This window comes from Pan troglodytes, chromosome 3, assembly GCF_028858775.2.
Source record: "Pan troglodytes isolate AG18354 chromosome 3, NHGRI_mPanTro3-v2.0_pri, whole genome shotgun sequence".
Taxonomy (NCBI): Eukaryota; Metazoa; Chordata; class Mammalia; order Primates; family Hominidae; genus Pan; species Pan troglodytes.
Genome location: NC_072401.2, coordinates 147,689,225 through 147,710,521, shown reverse-complemented (window position 1 = coordinate 147,710,521; position 21,297 = coordinate 147,689,225). Strand labels below are relative to the sequence as shown.

Genomic DNA, 21,297 nt, shown 5'->3' with positions numbered 1-21,297 from the left:
AAGAAGAGATGACTAAGATTTCCAGTCTTGGGAAACTAGGAGTATTTCTGGTCTTCGTGTCTTCTTTTTCTGGGTTGCTGTCCTCATTGTCCATGAACCCACTCATCTGAGACAGAAACCTGAGTGTAATCCAAATGCCACCCCCTTCCTTTTCCTCCCCTCATTGAATTTCTTCCCCACCCAGTTTTGTTGGTTCTGCTTCCCAAATATCTCTAGAATAAATCATGCCCACCCCCTGCCACTGCTTTGGTTTACACTCATATTTTTTCTCAAAGAGAATTGAAATGGTTGCCAGCTGACCTCTTTTTTTTTTTTTTTTTTTTTTGCCTGAGTCTCACCTCTCCCCTCCCCAACCCCTGCCTCTGTAATCCAGTCTCCACACTGCCACCATGGCAGACTTTCTAAAACACTCATGTAATCCAGATAATCCTATTTAAGATCTTTTAGGCATTTTCTAAAAGGATAAAGTCTGGACTTCTAGACTTTGCCAAGAAGCAAATCTAGAAGATGCTTCGTCATCTAAGCCCCTTTCCTCTGCCATGTTGTATACTCCTTGTTTCATTCGTACTGAACTATCTGTTCTGCAAATCATACTTATACCTCCTTTTCTTGGCGTATTCTTTTCTCTGTTTCTGAAATATCTTCAACTCATTTATGTGCCTGATAACCTCCTACTTAGCCTGCAACACTCAGTTCTCTGAGAAGCCTTTCCTGCTTCCCCTCCTCCATTGTCCCACATGCTGGGTAGAATTAGGCATCTCCTCCCCTGGTTCCCATAGCTCTATCATAATAACTTTGTGTGCATAGTATACTTGCTTACTAGTCGATGTTCTTATTGACTGTGAGCTTTTAAAGGGCCTGGACTTTCTTACTCATTTTTGTACATTCTTGCACATAACAGTAACTAATTATAGTGGGTGGTCAATAAATAGTGCTGAATAAATGAATGAAGGGAGAAGTAAAGAGCTGGTCACAGAATCCAAGAAATAGGAGATGTTCTATTAATATTGTTGAATGAAGAAATGAATGAAATTAAGAAGGGGGGAATCCCATAGGTGTTTCATAAACACTGCTGAATGAATAAACAAAGAAGTTAAGACTGGGTCACAGAATCAAAGGGTTTTAGAGGTGGAAAGGACTTTAGAGACCATCTCCTGCTGTCTTCCTCTTTCAAAAATGAGAAAACGATTTGCCTAAATTGTCCCAGGCTGGGTATAGGAGGCGATGAACAGTACCCTGGACATGCGCGTGAATGTAGCCTGGAGATGACTGGAGGGAGTCACATGCTTCTCCTCCCCTCCCGAGGAGACTTGCCCAGAAGAGCAGAGGCCGTGGCCTATGCTGCAGGGGATACCACCGTCTAAGTGCAAGAGAGAACTTTTGTGGTTGGAAGTCTGTGGCACATTCCAGACTGTGGAGTCTCCCCTCAGCTATTGGCTGTTGCTCTCCTTCTGTCCTCAAACTGTGCCAAGACCGTCAGATTTTCCTGATGACTGGGCATATTCTGCATCTGGATTCCATGGTCATAACAACCAGAAGTTTCCTGTCTTCTTTGGTTGGGGTGATTATGATATAGAGCTGGGTAACAATATCAACAGTTCTGAGGTAAGCCGTCCTCTTTAAAACATAATGTTTTCTCATTTGAGATTTCTAGGTGCCTGGGAAAAAGGGAAAGCTATTATTCACTAAGCGTCAACTCTGTGCCAGGTGCTTTACTTATATAATGCTAATTTACCTTTACATAACCCTGTACAATTGCAGATATTAGTATCTTATACTCTAAACAGGAGAAGGTGCTTGTAGACTTCAGGTGGGCCTAGTGTATAGCAGGATAAGATTCGAGTGGGAGTGTCTGGTTCCAAAGCTTGTGCCCTTTCTATTTTGCCATGCTGTTTCATGCTGTATAAATAGATTTTCTGCTATACAAAACTTATTGTGGCCCTATTTCACCAATATTAGTGAATTGTTGGAGTTGATTATATTTATTTACTTAAAAGGAGGAGAATCTACAGGTTTCTGGTTTAATGTTATCCATGCTTTGCAGTTTACATGTACTTGGCCATCTTGGCAGGACCACCATGTATGGGAGAGAGAGCAGTATTAATACCCTACTTTATGGATGATGGATTTCAGTAATGGGGGACAGAGCATTCTTCATATTTCTGGTTCATCACTGTTTTCCTCATACCATGTCTAAGAGCTTGTTTATAGTAGGGTTTTCAATTTTTGTTAAATAAACATCAGAAGTTATATAGCTGGTAAATTCCAAATTCAAAGTGGAACCAGGTCTCTGAGTCTCAGCTCAGTGGTCCTTCCTTTGCTAAAGCATTCTGCTTTTCCCAGTGCTCTAAGCAGAGCGATGCAGGAATGAGCTCTCCCTTTCATGAGTATGTGTGGGACTTAGGAACTCTCTTGATTTGGCTATCCAGTGAATTTCCACAAATCTGAACAAGTACGGGTGGTCCCTTAGAATAAGATCTTTCTTGTTTTTGCCTCTCGTCTTTTAAATACTCAATATAAGATTTGTTTTTATTTTAATTTTTGAGACAGAATCTTAACTCTTGTTGTCCAGGCTGGAGTGCAGTTGTGTGATCACCAGCTGCAGCCTCCACTTACTGGTCTCAAGTGATCCTCCCACCTTAGCCTCCCAAGTAGCTGGTACTAGAGGCACATGCCACCAGTCCTGGGTAATTTTTAAACTTTTTGTAGAGATGGGAGTCTTGCTATGTTGCCCAGGCTGGTCTCAAACTCCTGGCCTCAAGTGATACCCCACCTCAGCCTCCCAAAGTTCTGGGATTATAGGTGTGAGACACTGTACCTGGCTCAATATAGGATTTTAAATCATTTCTATTTACCTGACACTTAGTCCCCAATAAGATGATTGGATAATGACTGATGACCCAAAGTGGATTCATAGAGGATTTGCACCAGGAGGATCCCTGAGGTCATCTAAAACAGTGGCTTTCAAAACAAAACAAAATAGGTGGAACCCTTCCTTGTCTTTATAGAGAGCTCCACTATGTAGAAAAGATCAAAGACAAAGCAGGGCTGTGCAGGCTGGGTGTGTGCTGGGGTGAGAGCTGGGGGTGGGTCCATAGAGCCCAACCTTGCCCGAGAGCCCCAGGCTTCCTCTATGTGTGGTTTGGAAACCACTGATCCATCCTAACCCCTTATTTTATAGATGAAGAAACTGAGGCACAAAGGTGCTCAATGACTTACCCAAGTGGCTGGATTAAAAAGATGATGAAACTTGTTGCCATATATCGGAATTTTTTTTTTTTTTTTTTTTTTTTTGAGACTGGGTCTTACTTTTTTTGCCCAGGCTGGAGTGCAGTGGTGCAATCTTAGCTCATCGCTGTTTTAGAGCACCATTCCGCTTTTTTTTTTTTTTATAAAGAAAAAGTACCTGTTCTGGAGAGCAGAAGTCTGCAAACTGTAGCCAGTTTGTTTTTTTTTTTTGTTTTTTTTTTTTTTTGCCTTGAGCTAAGAATAGTTTTTATGTTTTTAAAGGGTTCTTTAAAACAACAACAAAATATAAGGACAGAGACTATATGTGCCCCACAAAGCATAAAGTCAGATTTACCACTGCTGATATTAATGTGGAAATTTTTCTTAAAAATTAGGTTTTCTGTAAGTAACTTCAAAACAAAGATTTAAAACAAAGCCTGATTAGTTGAGCAAATTTATTAGATTGGTGCAAAAGCAATTGATGTTTTTACTATTAAAAGTAATGGCAAAACCGTAATTACTTTCTGCCCCAACCTAATATATCAAAAGCTTTTCAAACTTGTGTTTTTCAAATAACTTCTTTAAATTGCCCAATATATTTTCACTCTCCTTTTAAAATACCAGTTTTGGGTGGAGGATAAGCTGGTTAATGAAATTCTTATAATATGTGGGAATGTTGCAGCTACAGAACTGCAGACAGTTCTTAGGTGAAAAACAAGTGGTGTTTTCATTCAAATACAAAATTAGGGCACTTAACAGTAACCCAAAAGGTCAAGAACCAGAGGAACTGATGTAGGAATAATATAAGTGGTCACTCCCAGGAAATGGCATATGAATGCTGTTTTTTCTTTTCTTTTTTTTTTTGGACCAGCTACCTTGGAGTTGAGCCTTATCCAAAATAGCAGTAGAGCATGTTTCCAAACTTCAATCTTACCACTTGATGCATTTTCCAAAGTGCTATGATTTGAGTGTGTTCCCCAAAGTTCATGGGTTTGAAACAATTGCCAGCGCAACAGTGTTGAGAGATGGGGCCTTTAAGAGGTCATCAAGAGGGACCTTAAGAAGCTCTGGCTTCATAGCTGGGTTAATATTATTATCATGGGAGTGGGTTTGTTACAAAAACCAGTTTGGCCCTCTCTTGCTCTCTCTGTCTCCAAGTGATACCTTCAACTATGTTATGATGCAGCAAGAAGGCCCTCACAAGATGCAGCCCCTTGATCTTGGACTTCCCAGCCTCCAGAACTGTGAGCCCAATACATTTCAGTTCTTTACAAATTACCTGGTCGTGCGTGTTTTGTTATAGCAACATAAAATGGACTGAGACAGAAAATTGGTACCAAGAAGTGGGGCTCTTGCTGTAACAAATACTTGAAAATGTGGAAGCGGTTCTGGAATTGGGTAATGGATAGATGCTAGAAGAATTTGGAGGAGCAGGTTAGAAAAAGCCTAGATTGTTATAAACAGAGCATTAAGGGCAATTCTGGGGAAGGCTCAGAAGAAGAGAGCTAGTGGTAAACTAAGAAACTTCTTAGAGATTAATTAAGGGGCTGTGATCGGAATGTTGGTAGAAATATGGACAGTAAAGGCCATTCTGATGAGATCTCAGATAGAAAAGAGGAATTATTGGAAACTGGAGTAAAGGCCATCCTTGTTATGATGTGGCAAAGAACTTGGCCGAATTGTGTCCATACCCTCAGGCTTTTAGGAAGGCAGAATTTAAGAGCCATCAACTAGGGTATCTCTTGAGAGAAATTTCTAAGCAAAATGTTGAGGGAGCTACATGGCTTCTATTAACTTCATATAGTAAAATGAGAGGAGAGAAATGATTTAAAGATGGAATTTATAATTAAAAGGGAAACAGAAATGAGGAATTTGAAGGATTCTCAGCCTGGCCATGTAGCAGAGAATGAAAGAACATTTTCAGGAGAGGAAACCATAGATGTGGCCAAGGAACTGATTGATTGATAAGGGGATTAACATGGATAGAAGGAAACCAAAGGACGATGAGAGAATGACCCCAAAGGTACTTTGGAAATCACCAGTGCTCCCCTTCCATCACAGGCCCAGAGTGCCAAGGCCTGGGGAAAGGAAATGTCAAAAGAGAGTCCTCGGGTGCCCTTGAGACACTGGGCTTGCTGCCTAGGGCTGCTGTAAGTCTTTGCTCCCCACATTCCCGTACGGATCATGCCCCCAGTTCACCCCAGGTGTCACAGCTTTCGAAGGTGTAAGCAGCAAATCTTGGCTATGTTCATGTGGTAGAAGTGTGCAGGTGCTCAAAATTCAAGAGCTATGGGCATATGGCTTCCTTCATCTAGATTTCACGACCGCCTGGGGGCCCAGGCAGAGACTTTCTGAGGGGCAGAGCTGATGCAGGGAGCCCCCAACTAGGGCAATGCCTAGTGGAGCTGTAGAAGTAGGGGAGCATGCAGCTCCAGGCTGGGAAAGCTGCAGGCACAAGACCAACCCTTGGATGAACTGAACCCAGCAAAGCCATTGGGGTGGGGTTATCTGAGGCCTTGGCGGCCCAACCCCCACCCCAGTGTACAGGGGATTGGGGACATGGAGTCAAAGGAGATTATTCTGGCATCTTAGGATGTAATATTGTTTTCCCTGTTGGGTTTTGGACTTACTCAGGACCAGTTATCCCATTCTCTTGCCTATGTCTCCCTTTGGAATGAGAATGCCTATTCTATACCTGTCCCACCATTGTATTTTGGAAGTGGATAACTTGTTTAATTTTACAGGCTTACAGCTGGAGGGTAATTTGTCTCAGGATTAATTGTACCTTGAGTCTCACCCATATCTAATTTAGATTAGACTCTGGACGTTTGGATTTTTGAGTTGATGATGAAAGAAGTTAAGACTTTTGGGGCTATTGTGATGGAATGAATATATTTCGCATGTGAGAAGGACATGAATTTTTGGAGCCAAGGGTGGAATGCTGTGGTTTGAATGTGTCCCCCAGAATTCATATGTTGGAAACTCAATCCTCAATGCAACAGTATTGAGAGGTGGAACCTTTAAGAGGTGATTAGGTCAGGAGAGCTCTGCCCTATGAATAGATTAGTATCCTTATCTCGGGAGTGTGTTGGTTATTGGGAGAGCGATTTTTTTTTTTTTGAGACGGAGTTCCGCTCTTGTTGCCTGGGCTGGAGTGCAATGGCGCCATCTCAGCTCATGGCAACCTCTACCTCCCAGGTTCAAGCGATTCTCCTGCCTCAGCCTCCCGAGTAGCTGGAATTACAGGCATGTGCCATCATGCCCGACTAATTTTTCATTTTTAGTAGAGACGGGATTTCTCCATGTTGGTCAGGCTGGTCTTGAACGCCCAACCTCAGGTGATCCACCCGCCTCAGCCTCCCAAAGGGCTGAGATTACAGGCGTGAGCCACCACACCCGGCCAAGAGAATGAGTTTTTATAAAAGTGAATTTGGCCATCTCTTGCTCTTGCTCTCTCTCAGCACAGGATGCCTTCTGTTGTCATGATGCAGCAAGAAGACACGCACTACGTGTGGCCCCAAGGGCTGCAGAACCATGAGGTAGTAGATTTCTGTTCCTTATAAATTACCCAGTCTTAAGTATTCTGTTTTAGCAACACGAAATCAGCTAAGACAAGAAGCATCCGAGTTTTATTGGGGATGGAATGAATGGCTCCTCTGGAGCATCCCTGCTGGTGACAAAGCCCTAGAAAACAGTGCTGGATTTCTTTTAGGTGAAAAATCTAGAAAAGCCCTCTTAGTGAAAACCCCAAGGGCATGCCTGAGGAATGCCTGAGAAGAAAGGAAGGTACCTTCAGGATTCTTCAAAGAGAATTAAATGGATAAAACCATTGGACTTGAGTTGTTAAGGGAATGTTAATTTAGCTGTGGGGTATCCTGGCCCTTGGAATTACCTTAGCTTGTTGGTTGATTGCAGTTTTTGTTAATTTTTGTTGTTTTTTTGCCCTCTATTGTTGACTTCTGTGTGTACCAGAAGGTGGGCAGGGAAAATAAAAGGAGACAAGGAATAAGAATACATTTGACCACTTGATAGCAGCCCTGGCACAAAGCCTAGTAGGAGTAAAGGTTAAAACTGTTGGCCTAAATCAGTGTTTAAAGTTAACTTTGAGTTAGGGCTGTCCTTGAAATGGATTGTCCTTTGCTCTCATGGATTCTTGTGCATAACTGATAAAAAATATTCTCATACAATAAATTGCACCAATATCATTTTGTGAATGTGTTGGTGGGTTGCAGGGGGCGCGTTAGGGGAAGCTGCCTCCTTGCAGCTTTTGTTTTATATGTATTTAAGCACTAAATAAAAATCTATTTTGTCTCTTTTCCCTTGCTAAGTCTCTTGTCTCCCACGGCCCTTTTCTTTCTGGATATATGTATATTTTTAGTAAATAAAGGACTTACTGTATGAAGTTTTTCTTTGGCAGACAATGATGATGACTATAATATGTTTATTACAAGGTACATCATGCCAATGCTCTTGGTGTGTGTGTGTGTGTGTGTCTACAAAGAAATGTATCATTTTATGTATAAGCTAAGATTTTGATAAGTAGTCATTTATCTATCCATAGAATGCTATTTCTTAGACTGTAGAATGCATTGTTATATGGTTAGGGCTGTTGGGGGTGTTCATTTTTGGTTAGGTTATTTGACCTAGTAAAGACTTCCTGGTGATTTCAGTAGTTTGGTAATTTATTACTGATCTTCTAAGAAGTATTGGTAATGTTAAAATGAAAACATTTATACAAAAAGAAATAAAAGTCAAGGAAGCAGATAATCAACTGATTTATCAGCCTTAGCAGACAATTTTTCTGATAACGATGTGGTAGCCATGGTAAATTTACTTCTGATTGCTTGAGGGGACAGATTCTATGTGCCTTTTGTAATAAGAGGTGCATGAAAGGGTAAGGGAGCAAGTAATCAATCCGTGGACTAACCAGTCCCATTTTGGTCTTTAGATTGGCCTTTTGGTGAGTAAATTCAAGCTATCTTTTCAACAAAAGAAAAATTTTGTTATTAATTTGCTGAAACGTGAGTAAGGATGTAAGGATGAGTATATCTTTTTGTTTGGATATCTCTAAGTAGCCCTAGTAAGGGAAGGCCTCTTTTGGTAATGTCTTTTTTTTTTTTGAGACAGGGTCTCACTCTGTTGCCCAGGCTGGAATGCAGTGGTGCAGTCATGACTCACTGCAACCTCTGCTTCCTGGACTCAAGTTATCCTTCTGCTTCAGCCTCCCGAGTAGCTGGGACCACAGGCATGCACCACCACACCTGGCTAATTTTTATATTTTTGGTAGAGATGCGGTTTCACCATATTACCCAGGCTGGTCTTGAACTCCTGAGCTCAAGTGATCCGCCAGCCTTGACCTTCAAAAGTGCTGGGATTATAGGTGTGAGCCACCATGCTTGGCCTATTTTTTTAAACCTTTCATTTGAAAGAAATTTGAGTAAAATTGAGAGATAAGCAAGAATTTATTAGTCCACTCATAGTCCTTCCAGCCTCACAGGACTTAACACTGATCAGCAATGTGGTCGGTTTTATGTAATAATATCCAGCTTATTACAAAAACTACATTACAAACTGAGGCTATAGTTGAGAATCCAGAGGTGAACAAATTCAGGAAAAATGCCTCAGGCCTTCATCCAAATATACTTATATTAGTTTTCTTGGGTTGCTGTAACAAAGTATCACAAATCAGTGCTTAAACAACAGAAATTTATTGTCTCACAATTCTGGAGGCTAAAAGTCTGAGCCCAAGGTGTCCACAAGGCCACTCTCCCTCTGAAGGCGGTAGGGAAGGGTCTGTTCCAGACCTCACGCCCAGCTTCTGGTAGTTTCTAGGCTTATGATAGCATAACTTATCTCATGGTGTTCTTCCTGTGTGCATGTGTGTCTCTGCATCCAAATTTCCCCGTTTTATAAGGACACCAGTCATACTGGATTTGAGTCCACCCCAATGACCTCATCTTCACTTGATTATCTGCAGAAGCCTATTTCCCAATAAGGTCACAATCACATGTACTGGGGGTTAGAACTTCAATATATTTTGAGAGAACACAATTCAACCCATGATACTAGGTATTCATTCCAAGTTTGTACACAGTTTTAATAAGCCTGGTGATTTTTATCTCAGTTTATGCATACAAAGAGTTATAAGTATAGGAGAAAGGGTCTCTGCTGAGGATATAATGGAGAGCAAAAGTATTCAAAAAGACTATTAAAGTAGGAATAAGAACTTAAAATACATAGTTGCTTTGGGCCATTCAATGGAGGGACAAACTGCTGAAAAGTTCCAGTAGCTCCTGAAACACATTTATGTATAACAAACATAATAACAGCATCCACATATTACGTTTGAGTATGTGTGCACTTTTAAATCCCATCAAATTGAATTTTGAAAATATTGTGTACTTGATGGCACTTTGATAATTTTTGGTTACCTGAAAAATTATTCTTTTGTCAAGCTCCTCACATATTGTCAGATGTTCTGAATATTTGGGTTTCAACTTGGCTTTGTCACTCAGTAAGCATGTGTGTTGTGTAAGCCATTAACTTTTTGGAACTTGGGTTTTTTGGTCTGTAAAATGAAGAGTTTGTTTTTCCTATATAAAATTATTGTGAGGATGAAATTTGCTGATGAATATGAAAACATCTATCATAGCTCCAGATGTGTTTTCATGATTGTTCATTCATTCAACAAATATTTATTGGGAGCCTACTGTATGCAGTGGCTTGTTCTAGAATTCATTCATTCACTTAATGCTGATTGAAAAGTACCATGATTTAGTAGTATTGGGACATCTGAGCTCAAGCACTGCCTATGTTTGGAAATCATCTAGGGGACCTTGAGCAAATCTATGGCCCTCTCTAGGCCTCTAACTAGAGACTAGCCATATAGAGTAGATTTCCAAGGTTTTTCCATCTGTAAAATAATTCATATAACAAACTTCAAGTATAATGAATAGTTTTTGATATCGTACAGATTAATTGTATTATACTGGCAAGTTACTTTATCCTCTGCGCCTTTGCTTTTGCTTTGAAAGTGGGGTTAATAGGTCTAGTACTGTTTTTTGGTTAGTAATAGCAGTAATAATGATAGTCACCCATTATTGAGCTCTTGGCATTGTGCTAGATATTTTTATACATTCTTGCTTCTACAAACACGGTACATGTTTCTCCAAAGCATGTCGGTACCTGGAGAAACAGGTTGCATCTTTCTAGAGAATAAAGTTTCCTTGATGGCACAGCTGTTTATAGAGTGGAATGCAGAAGTCACTTGAAATGTTAAGCTAAAACTCAAAGAAAGTTGGGGCTTCTTAGAGGGGGCGGCGACTTTAATATCAAGTTCCCCTGCAGTGTTGTTCTTTCTTGGCCTTTGGGGAAACTGGTGGAAAAGTTTGCAAAACAGGCTTTTTCCCTGTTCCATGTTTGACTCACATGAGAAAAATAGCATTCTAATTTACAATTTTGAAAATAGTTCTTATTTCCATCACTGACAGATGTTACCTTTATGATTGTTCAGCCTATTCTTCCATTTCATTTATGCATTGGACAAATAATAATTGACTGCCTGCTCTGTGTTCAGTACCATCCTAAATGCCGAGGATGCAGCAGCAACCAAAATAAAGTCCTCCCTCGGAGCTTGTATTCTAAAAAACAGTGAGGTTTGAGGGCAGACCTGAGGAATTAGGGGAATTAAGCATGTGGCTGTTTCAGGCAAAGGAAGAGCAATTGCAAAGGCCCTGAGGCAGGAGCTTATTTTCCTAGTAAGGGAGAGTGTTAGGAGAGGAGGTCACAAGGAGATGATTAGGGATGCCTTGAGGTTCAGGTAAGAGTTTTGTATTTTATTCTGAGAAACATGGGAAACCATTGTGGAAGTTTGAGAACTTACTTTGCCTGCTGGTTGAGAATAATGGAGCAAGGTTGGGAAGTGAGGAGACCAGTTGGAAGGCTACTGCCATAGTACAGGTGGGGGATGGCAGCACTGGGTACCAGGTTAGTAGTAGTGGTGGAAATGGTGCAAAGTGGCCAGATTTGGTACCTCTGTTGAAGGTAGAACCAACGGAATCCGAGAATGAATTGGATGTGGGGTCTGAGAGAAAGAGAAGAGTCAAGGGAGGTGGCATGGTTTTGGGTCTAAGTAATTGAAAGGATGGAGGAGTTGCCATTCCTGCTGAGACGGGCAGGTAGAGGGAGGAACACGGGCAGTTCCTTGGCCATGGAAGGTCTGGCTAAGCACTTTATATGAAGAATACTGAAACTGACTTAGCTACTGTTTGGAACTCACTCTGCAGAGGAGTGATGCGTTCATTTGTGTTACCTTTATTTTACTCACGGTCATTTAGAATAATGATTTGAAAATGTTGCTGTGTGCCAAATGCTCGTCTTGACCCAGGAGCCCCTCCCTCCCCCCGTGTGTGGACTACTCTCGTCTCCAGACTTCCTCTCACTTCCTCATGCCTTTGCAGCACCTTTTCCCTAGCTGGACTGGTGACAGGAATCTGGTTGTCTTCTGCACCCTGGCAGTTTTAAATAACTAGCAGTTCTTACATTTTCTTCCTGGGCACACTGACAGCGGTTGGGTGTCCTGGACATCCGTGTTTCGATAACTGTAATCTCCGAGTCTCTGTCCTGTGAAGCCGATTGCCGGCCGTGCATTTACCTCAGACTGTGGACTTGGAGCCTTGAAGACGCGAGAGGTCTCTTAGTTTCAGGCAGACCTGGTGTGGGGGATGTGCTAAGGCTTTCAGGCTACAAAGGGACAATTTAAAACTTGGCAAGTAAAACCGGCCTAAATGCGGATGTGTTTTATGCTTAGCATCATAAAATTGATTCAGAACAGCCTGATATGCGGCAGAAGAAACCTTTATTAAACATTATAGAGGTCATTGCTTTTGTCTTCCTGATACCTCTTCCCTCTCCTTTCTTCTGTGACCCACATTGAGCCCATTGTAGAACCCGCCCCCTGGCTTCAGTGATAGGCCCATGGAGGGGAACATGACCTCCAACAGGCCAATCAGAGGCGTAAAGACCTTTCTCTAGTGGGAAGTCATTGAGAGTGAAAACCCAGAACCGGTTGCAGCCAGGTTTTCAGCCTCCTGGGAAAAGTGGCCTGAGAGGAAGAGACTAGAGGCGAATGAGAGAGAGCCCTGATGGTGCTTTCGACATCCTATCTGATGCTGGCTCCATTGTGCCCCTTTTATTGTTTGGTACAGGAACTGAGAAAATTCCCTTATTGCTTCATGCGGTCCTGCTGGTTTTCTGTCATTTACAATCACAGGAGCCCAGATACCCCTACTATGAGCAGGGAATCAAGAAGGAACACAAAAATGACTAACTCATAGCCTTGCCTCCAGGTATTTATAATGTAATAGTTTGATTTCAAAACTAGTGAGTATGGTAAAATAGTTGGTAAGGTCTACCTTTGACAAATCAATAGTATATTTTTAAAATGTGAAGATAGTGTATTTTATAAAAATATACAATTTTTTCATTGGGTTAATTTATCCAACATATATCACTTGAATATTAGCTTTCTCCATGACTGGCATATTTCCTTTTTGATAATTTGCTGAGGAGCAAGGCTGCTTGTTAATGAATTTTTGTCTACTATTAAAATCGCCCTCATCCTTTGAGGTCCATTTCCAAAGCCACCTGCACCTCTGGAGTTCATTATTCCCTCTTTTGTGCTTACACAACCCTTGCTGTTTCTGTATGGTGGCACCAGTCATTATGCTTTGAATGCTTGTGAAACCCTCACTCTTCTGTTGATTAGAAACTTTTATGCCAGAGACTGTTGTGTCTCTGAGTTTCCCTTTGCAGGGAACAGTTCCCTGAACATAGTAGGTGATCAGTAAATGCTTGTTGAATTAAGTCAATTAGTAGCACTGGTTTTGCTAATAACTTTTGTAGTAAACTTACAAACTACTTTTATGTAAAACTGCATGTAAAAGTTGGTTGTATGATTTGCAGCACTTATTATGAGTATAACTGATAATGCTAATGGAAATGTATGATCTTAAAAGGCATTATATATTTAGCTATAGAAGTGTATTAGTAGGAAAGGGAAAACTTACAAGATTTTTACATGAAAATAAACCAGAAGGTTGGTTGGTAGGTACCAGGTGAACATACCTGTGGTCACAAGAAGAGAGTGTTGGAGACACTGATTGTTAGAGAGTTGACCGTGAGAAAGCATCTCTCCAATCCTATGCCAGGTGAGTCCTAAGAATTCAAGTCCTGTTCTCATTAAAACCTGCTGGCTAGATTCATATGGACTGACTGGTGGGAATAGTTTGCGAGTAGATTTAGAAATGGGACTTTTAGGCTTCCTTCCCCACTTGCTTAAACCAAAAAGCTTGAAAATTAATAGGTGTCTCTTTGTTATATATTTTTTCACTGTGCACTCACAATCTTTCTGAACGAGGATGCTCTGAGATGTATATTGGTCCAATTAAATGCATCTGATTAAAACTGTCAAACCAAAAAGGAAGTGAGTTGAAAAGACATTCTCTACCGAGAATGCAGCAAGAGTTGTAGATATCAAGTTACTGAGTTGCTGCTTGAGAACTGAATTATAAATAAATGTGTTAGGTAGTGGAATTTTGTTTTGTTTTCCCCAAAGGAGAAATATTCGCCACATGGAAACAAAATTTATTCAGCATATTTTCATTCTGTAATTGCACCATTGCTATTCTTAATTCTTTGTGTTTCTGATTTAAAGGGAAAACACACACAAAAACAGACTGTTGTGTAAAATTGACAAGAATGAGTGTGAACCTGACAGTCAGAGACAGAGGTTGTTGTAAAATTAGCAATGGAAATAGCTTTCTTCTCTGGAGGTTAAAAATAATGTATTTACAAGGAAGTTATTTACATTGGCCACTTAGAGGCTTCCCCGGGAAGCCTTGGTTAAGAAAGCTGTGAAATCCACGGTCACTGTACCGCAGGAAGCACTTCCAGGACCTTGGCTTGTGCAGTGCTGCTCTGTGATTCCATGTGAAGAGTCTGCGCTGGTTGGCAGACTGGAAAATGGAGGTGTCTTGCTGCCTGAGACTTCTCAGATTGTGAAAGAGAGACACAAAAGTCAAGGCTTGCATGTTCTAAAGTTTGTTGTGTCCAGCAAATTCATCTAGATTTTTAAAATGCTTTGTTTTGAGCTCCACAATGAGAGAACTTTTTCTCACGATGTAGTGCGAAAGGAAATTCCAGGCTAGGAAAGGTGCAGGTTGTCCTACAGACTCTGCAGAAGGAGAGCTCACCATAGCTAGACCACTGCAACATTCAAGAACTCCTCCATTATGAGATTGGACATGAAAATAGAGGAGCCCAGCAGGCAAAAAAAGAAGAAAAAAAAAGTGGGAGAAAATCCTTGCTGCTTTGTGAACACAGACATATTTGTTTGAACTTCTTATAATTTTTCCCCACCCTCTGCACATCCTCATTTTCTTGCATTCATTTCTCCCAAAGCTCCTCTCACCATTTATTTAACCTCAGGTATTGCCAGAATAATTTCAGGTATGTTTCTCCTCAAGTTTCTGCTCTTTCTCTTTCTATGCCATGCATTAAAATTATATGGTAACTTATTTCTTGAATAACCTCAATTTCAGTAGCAGCATCTTCAGAAAAGTGATTAATAGGGTATTATGAATTTAAGAGATACTCTTCATGCATCCAAGTTTTCTTGCAGTCCAGAGGTGTGTGTATCTCAGTGATCGAGTCTGCAAACAACAGAGGGATGGATGGTTGAGAAATTATCTAGGCATTTTAGGAGCCACAAACAGTTCTGTTTAAGAAATACTTTTTTTATTCACTTGTTTGTTTTGAGTTTGTGTTTTGACAAGTTAGGAAAGTTGCTTTAAATGTAGACATTAGCTGTTGTATCTTTCAAGAAGGTTCAGACATCTTTATCACTGCTTGGTAGGATTAGAACCTGAATTGACAGTTTCTTTAGCCTTTGGCACACTTACCTGTTTGCACACTCACCTGTTTCAGCACGTTTGGAGGGGGAATATTCTTGCTCACTGAGGGTGTGGAGGGGGTTAGGAAATTAAGCTTTGCTTTTGGGACTTTGCCAGTAGAAGTGCTAAATTCTTTAGGCATTTGAATCTCCTTTTGACCGACTCCAACAAAGAAGAGGCAGAATGGGAATGAAGAGATTAGAGTACAGGAATAATGAGTGCTCACCTCTTAATGATTTATCTCAAGATAAAGAGTGAATACTGTCCTTATCTAAGAGAATCCCTTGCTGATTTCTGATTCAAGAGGTTGGCAGGAAGGATGGGGGAATGGAAAGCGGGTGAGCAGCTGCTCAGAGCTCTCTAGAAGTCGTCGTTCAGCGGTTCTGTCTGCAGATTGTGCAGTGGAACCTTGCAGAGAAGCACTGGGCCAGCTGAGAGATTTGGGGTTCTTGGTTTCTGCATTAGCTCTACGTGGTCATGTGTCTTTGATTCAGCCAGTAACCTTTACTTAACGTATTTAATAGTCTGAGTAAAATGACAAGATTTGATGTGTGGTTGTAACTTCTTGTGGTTCTCAAAACCTAGATTTTAGGTATGCTGTTAGGTGACCCTACTGCATTAGTTTGGAACCATTCTTGACTATCTTGAGCTACTCTGGTATGACACACATATGACCTAAAAGTATTTAAATTTGAATGATATATTTTCCCGTTACTTCACTTAATGAGTGTACTTCATTTAATAATAAAGATTAAAGAAAAGATTCTTTGAGCAGATACTCAACAAATTCTTACTGTAGGGATTTTTAAACTTTTGACTTACTATTTATAGGATACTTCCTATGTGATTCTACTGAAGGATGAGATGTTTAATCTGAAATCAAGAAAGGTGGTTTGCCAAAGAAACATAAAATTAGCCCTATTGTTGAAATTGATGTTGACTGCTTGGTGTTTGGTAAAAAGCATCTCTCCAAGAAGCCACTGGGGAAATGATGAGTTTAGGGTCGCCGCCAATTTCAGGAAAGATGAAAAATGTTAAAATCAACTGGGAAGGAGGAAATGTGGCAGATCACAAAGAACCAGACTGTTTTTAACAGAGAAAATTCAATTTAATCTGCTTTTTTTCCCAGCAAATTCCATTTGATATTTTACATTTTCTTGATAACTTAATAAAGAATCTCAGGAAGGAGTTGCAGAATTTTAGCTTCGTGAAAGAGAATTTGTCATTTGTGACATTTCTTCTCTAAATAGCATGGGAAGATCAATGTATTAGTGTATAGTTCATGCATTACTAGTTCTAGTTATTTCTATTTCAAAAAGAAACAGCATGCTATATGGCAAAACTTGGCACAAGGAGGGATTTTGGCTCAATCCCTACACATACATTGAACTCTGCTAGGGACCAGACATTGTGCTAGGCACAGTGTGGAATATGTAGATAATAAAATACAATTCCTGCCCTCTAGGAGCACCACTTTAGAAGGAAGCCAACAGCAGACAGATAATTTAGAGTAATATAAAACCAATATAAACAAAATATGAGAATGTTGGCTCTGCAATAAAAGTATGCACCTAATTGAGTCACTTCTCACGCCTTGCAGTCCTGAGCTGAGCCTTCATAATCCCCACCTGGATCCTAGCCTCCTAGCTGGCCTCTTTGTGCTCATCCTTGTACCTGAAGTCTGTTTTCCACACAGCAGCCAGAACAATGCTTTGACAACATAAGTCATGTCATAACACTCGCTTGCCACAAACCCTCCAGTGGTACCCAGTTTTGCCAAATTCAGAAGACCTTTCTGCAGTTCACAACGTCCTGTAGATCTGTGTGACCCCACTCCTGCACCATAGTGCATGTGCGCACACGCGCACACACGCACGTGCATACACACTCTCATACACATGCCAACACACACTGACTCATGATATTCTCTGACCTCCTATGGCACTGCTCTGGCCTCACTCACTGCACCCCATGCACACTGGCTTCAGTGCTGTTCCATGGACGTGCCAGGCATGTTCCCACAGCAGGGCCTTCACAGTGACTCTCCCTCTGCATGGTCAGTTTCTCACTTCCTCCAAGTCTTTGCTGAAATGTCACCACTTCTGTGAAGCTCCACCTTGACCACCTGTTTAAAATTGCAGCTCTCTTCCCACCCATTACTCCCCATCCTCCATGTCTTGCCCTATGTGGTTTTCCATGGACTTATCACCCTCTGGCATGCTATGTTATTTACCCATTTATTAATTTTGTTTGACACTTGTCTTCCCCCACTGGAATGTAAGCTCCAAGAAGGCAGGATCTTAGTTTTGTTCATTCTGAGTGAGAGTTCCAGGGAGAATTGTAAGGAAGAAACCTTTGAGCCGGGTGTTGAAGGGTAAGTAGAATTGGACAATCAGCTTTTCTGGGGAAAGACATTTGAGATAGAAGGAATATCGTGAGAAAAGGTAGAAAAGTGGCAGGGCTCATGAATGCCCCTAGAATGGCAAGGAGCCTGCCTAACTGGTGCATGGGAGTGTCATGGGAGTGGTAGTGGTGGATCGATAAATAGAAAATAATGAAAAGACACTCTTAGTGGAGGGAGGGAACACATTCCTAACCGCTGCCTGTGATAATATGGCAAGCATGTTGATGACTGGAGTTGAGGACCCTCAAATAGGTAGCATGCATAACATGGGAGGTACTGTCATAGTCAGAAGTCAGAAATGTGAGTAGTGTTTGCTAATGAAATCTGATTTTATACGGTACTTGACTGTTTTCAAAACATGATCACATGCTTATTATGATATAAGCTTTATAACAACTGATAAAGTGAGTTAAGCAGGTATTATGTACATTTTTGATAAGCTTTTTAAAAAATGAATTGCATCTTATATTGGAGGAAGTGGATTCTCAGACCAGCTCAGTGACTTGCCTAGAGTCACGGAGTTAGAAAGTAGGGAAGCGCTTCCCACTGTCTGTGTCTCACGGTCTGTGTCCCACTATGCCAGGCTGCCTCTCTCATTCTGTCACAGTGCTAAACATACTGTGCTGGTTTTTCACAAGGATATAGGCTTCTTTCCATTTCCCCCCATTCCCTGAAAATAGCAGTTTCTTCATCCAATTACCTCTTTACCAGATCCATTTTTCTTTTTCCTTCTTTTCCCTTTCAACTTATCTGGACTACTTGGGTATGTTTTTACCTTTGCCTGTGTAGCATTTTTTACTTTTTTCAGGCTTCTGCCAAGTCTGTCTGACATTCTGTTAAGGCTGTTGCCACCTTTCATTTGGTTCTTGGGTGGAAGGGAAGAGAAAGCATGTCATCACCTCCATTTGAATGTCTTGAGACTTACTTATTGTTCACTTTGGGAGTAAACCTGATCTTCTTAATTCTCCCCAGATGTTAGTAGGCAGGAAGAGGCGGAGGGAGAGCTCAGTGAAGGAGAACACTGGTATGGAAACTCTTCAGAGACTCCGTCAGAAGCATCCTATGGGGAAGTCCAGGAGAACTATAAGTTGTCTCTGGAGGACCGGATCCAGGAGCAGTCCACGTCCCCGGACACCTCCTTGGGAAGCACGACTCCCAGCAGCCACACGTTGGAGCTGGTGGCACTGGACAGTGAGGTCCTGCGAGACTCACTGCAGTGTCAAGATCACCTTTCCCCGGGAGTGTCTTCTTTGTGTGACGATGACCCAGGCTCCAACAAGCCCCTGAGCAGCAATTTGAGGCGGCTGCTGGAGGCTGGTTCCCTCAAACTCGATGCTGCAGCCACGGCTAATGGCAGAGTGGAGTCCCCCGTAAACGTTGGCTCGAACCTCTCCTTTTCCCCGCCTTCCCACCACGCCCAGCAGCTCAGTGTTCTGGCCAGGAAGTTGGCCGAGAAGCAGGAACAGAATGACCAATACACTCCAAGTAACCGTTTTATATGGAATCAAGGTAAGTGGTTGCCAAACTCAACCACCACCTGCAGCTTGTCTCCGGATTCAGCCATCCTAAAACTGAAAGCTGCAGCCAATGCCGTTCTGCAGGACAAATCTCTCACCAGGACTGAGGAGACCATGCGATTTGAGTCCTTTTCCTCCCCTTTTAGCTCCCAGTCTGCCAGTTCTACCTTGGCCGCTTTGTCCAAGAAGGTCAGTGAAAGAAGTTTGACTCCTGGTCAGGAGCACCCTCCACCGGCCAGCTCCTTCCTTTCCCTGGCTTCTATGACCTCCTCAGCGGCCCTTCTGAAGGAGGTGGCCGCAAGGGCTGCGGGCAGTCTTCTGGCTGAGAAATCATCGCTGCTGCCTGAGGACCCTCTACCGCCCCCGCCTTCAGAGAAGAAACCAGAAAAAGTCACTCCGCCACCTCCACCGCCACCTCCACCTCCACCACCACCACCACAATCCCTGGAATTATTATTACTCCCAGTTCCTAAGGGAAGAGTTTCTAAACCCTCCAATTCAGGTATGGCATCTTTTCTTTCAATCATCGTGTAAGTCCTTTAGACTATAAACCGCGATGTCTTATTCATTGCTTTTTTCAGTTGGGTTCCCCATCTGATCTGAGGCAGGAATAAAAAAGCAAGAGCACAACAAAAATACTTTAAGTAAGCAGCATAGTAGTCTTTCATGTACGTATTACACAAAGACTTCACAAATAGCTTCACTTTTGAAAGGTAATGAATAATCTTAGAGACATACAGCATTCCCTCCCTTTCATACAAATGATTTTTTTTTCTTACTAAGTTCAGGCTAGGTCCATACAAGATATATTTAATGGGAGAAGATCAAAGCATCTTTGTCATGGAGTGCATGGCATCACTGAACATAAGGGGAAAAAAACCCACTGCTTTTGAAATAGTGGACAAGGGAGAGCCCACACTCCTGCTGCCTCCATCACAAATGGACTTTTGTACAATCAGGAACTACTCTGCCCTAATTTATCACACCATATACTTTTATGTTAGCATTTTTATTACTTTTTGTGGAATTTAAGCCCTTTTCACGTATCCTATTCTCCTACAATTTCTTGTCCTATAAGAACTCAAAAAGATTGTCAATCAAACATAATCAACACATTTCCTGTGAATGCTTTATTTAATTCAAATCCAATCCAATTTTGAAGGAATATGCATGTGGAAAATTTGAATCCTAAGGTTTTTCTAGTGGAGGCAGTCTTTCCAAAGGAGAAATCGCTGTCATATAGGACCTTAGCGTTCACAATTATTCATCTGAGGGAGAAATTTAGTCACTTGAATTCTCACAGTGGAAACACCATTTCTTGCTCTGGTTTGCTTTAAAATTGTGTACATGATAAATACACGTTCCTGGGATGCGTGTTGGGGTTTCAGATGTCTCTTAAGGATATCCTGCCAGACTGGAGCAGGAAGTAGGCTATGTGCATCCTCATCGGTACAAACATTGCCATCGTGTGTGTCTAACCAACTTTTGATTATTTTCAGCAACAATGATGAAGAGGGTTTGGAATGGCAAATAATTGACGGAACGATCACAGTTAATGTCAATTTGATGCATTTATGACAAATTTCCATTTAAATGGCTGAGTGAGCTATATTCACTAATTATAATTACTTCAAAACTTGAGTCAACAGCAGAAGACAACGAGGAAAATGGGTATCTGGGACTTTTATGACTCTTGGTGATCCAAACTGTTCTCTCCAGAGTTTCTGAAATGTCAGTAAAATCCTAGGATGTTGTCAATTCTAAGTTCCACTTCTCCTCTCTTCTCACCTGCCATCTGGGGAAATAAGGAGAGAAATGGGTAAAATTAGGAAACAAAGAGAAGAGCAAAGGAGGCTGGGGTAGTTCTACGATGGAAAAAATCACTCCTGACTTATAGAAATTTCATTTAGGGATAGCAGTAGAAAGAGAGGTATGGCTGTATATAAAATAAAATTTTAGGCCGGGCGCAGTGGCTCACACCTGTAATCCTAGCACTTTGAGGGGCCAAGGTGGGTGGGTCACCTGAGGTCAGGGGGTCAAGACCATCCTGACCAATATGGTGAAACTCCGTCTCTACTAAAAATACAAAAATTAGCCAGGCGTGGTGGTGTGCGCCTGTAATCCCAGCTACTTGGGAGGCTGAGGCAGGAGAATTGCTTGAACCCGGGAGGCAGAGGTTGCAGTGAGCTGAGATCGT

General features: G+C 41.5%; 1 protein-coding gene across 14 annotated transcripts in view; it reads left to right on the top strand.

Annotated features, from left to right (window-relative positions):
• Nucleotides 1-21,297, top strand: part of ZNF827 (zinc finger protein 827) — a 180,820-nt gene that overhangs the window by 17,223 nt on the left and 142,300 nt on the right. For 13 of the 14 annotated variants that reach the window (XR_010156713.1, XR_010156714.1, XM_016952308.4 and 10 more), the window contains exon 2: nucleotides 18,556-19,602. Coding sequence is in view for 12 of the 14 variants with exons in the window: in XM_016952308.4 (XP_016807797.1) it covers nucleotides 18,556-19,602 (1,047 nt within the window). In the remaining 2 variants the exon portion in view is untranslated. Of the gene's footprint in view, nucleotides 1-12,348; nucleotides 13,437-18,555; nucleotides 19,603-21,297 lie in introns of those variants that run through there. The other variant, XM_054683417.2, reaches the window with a different exon arrangement.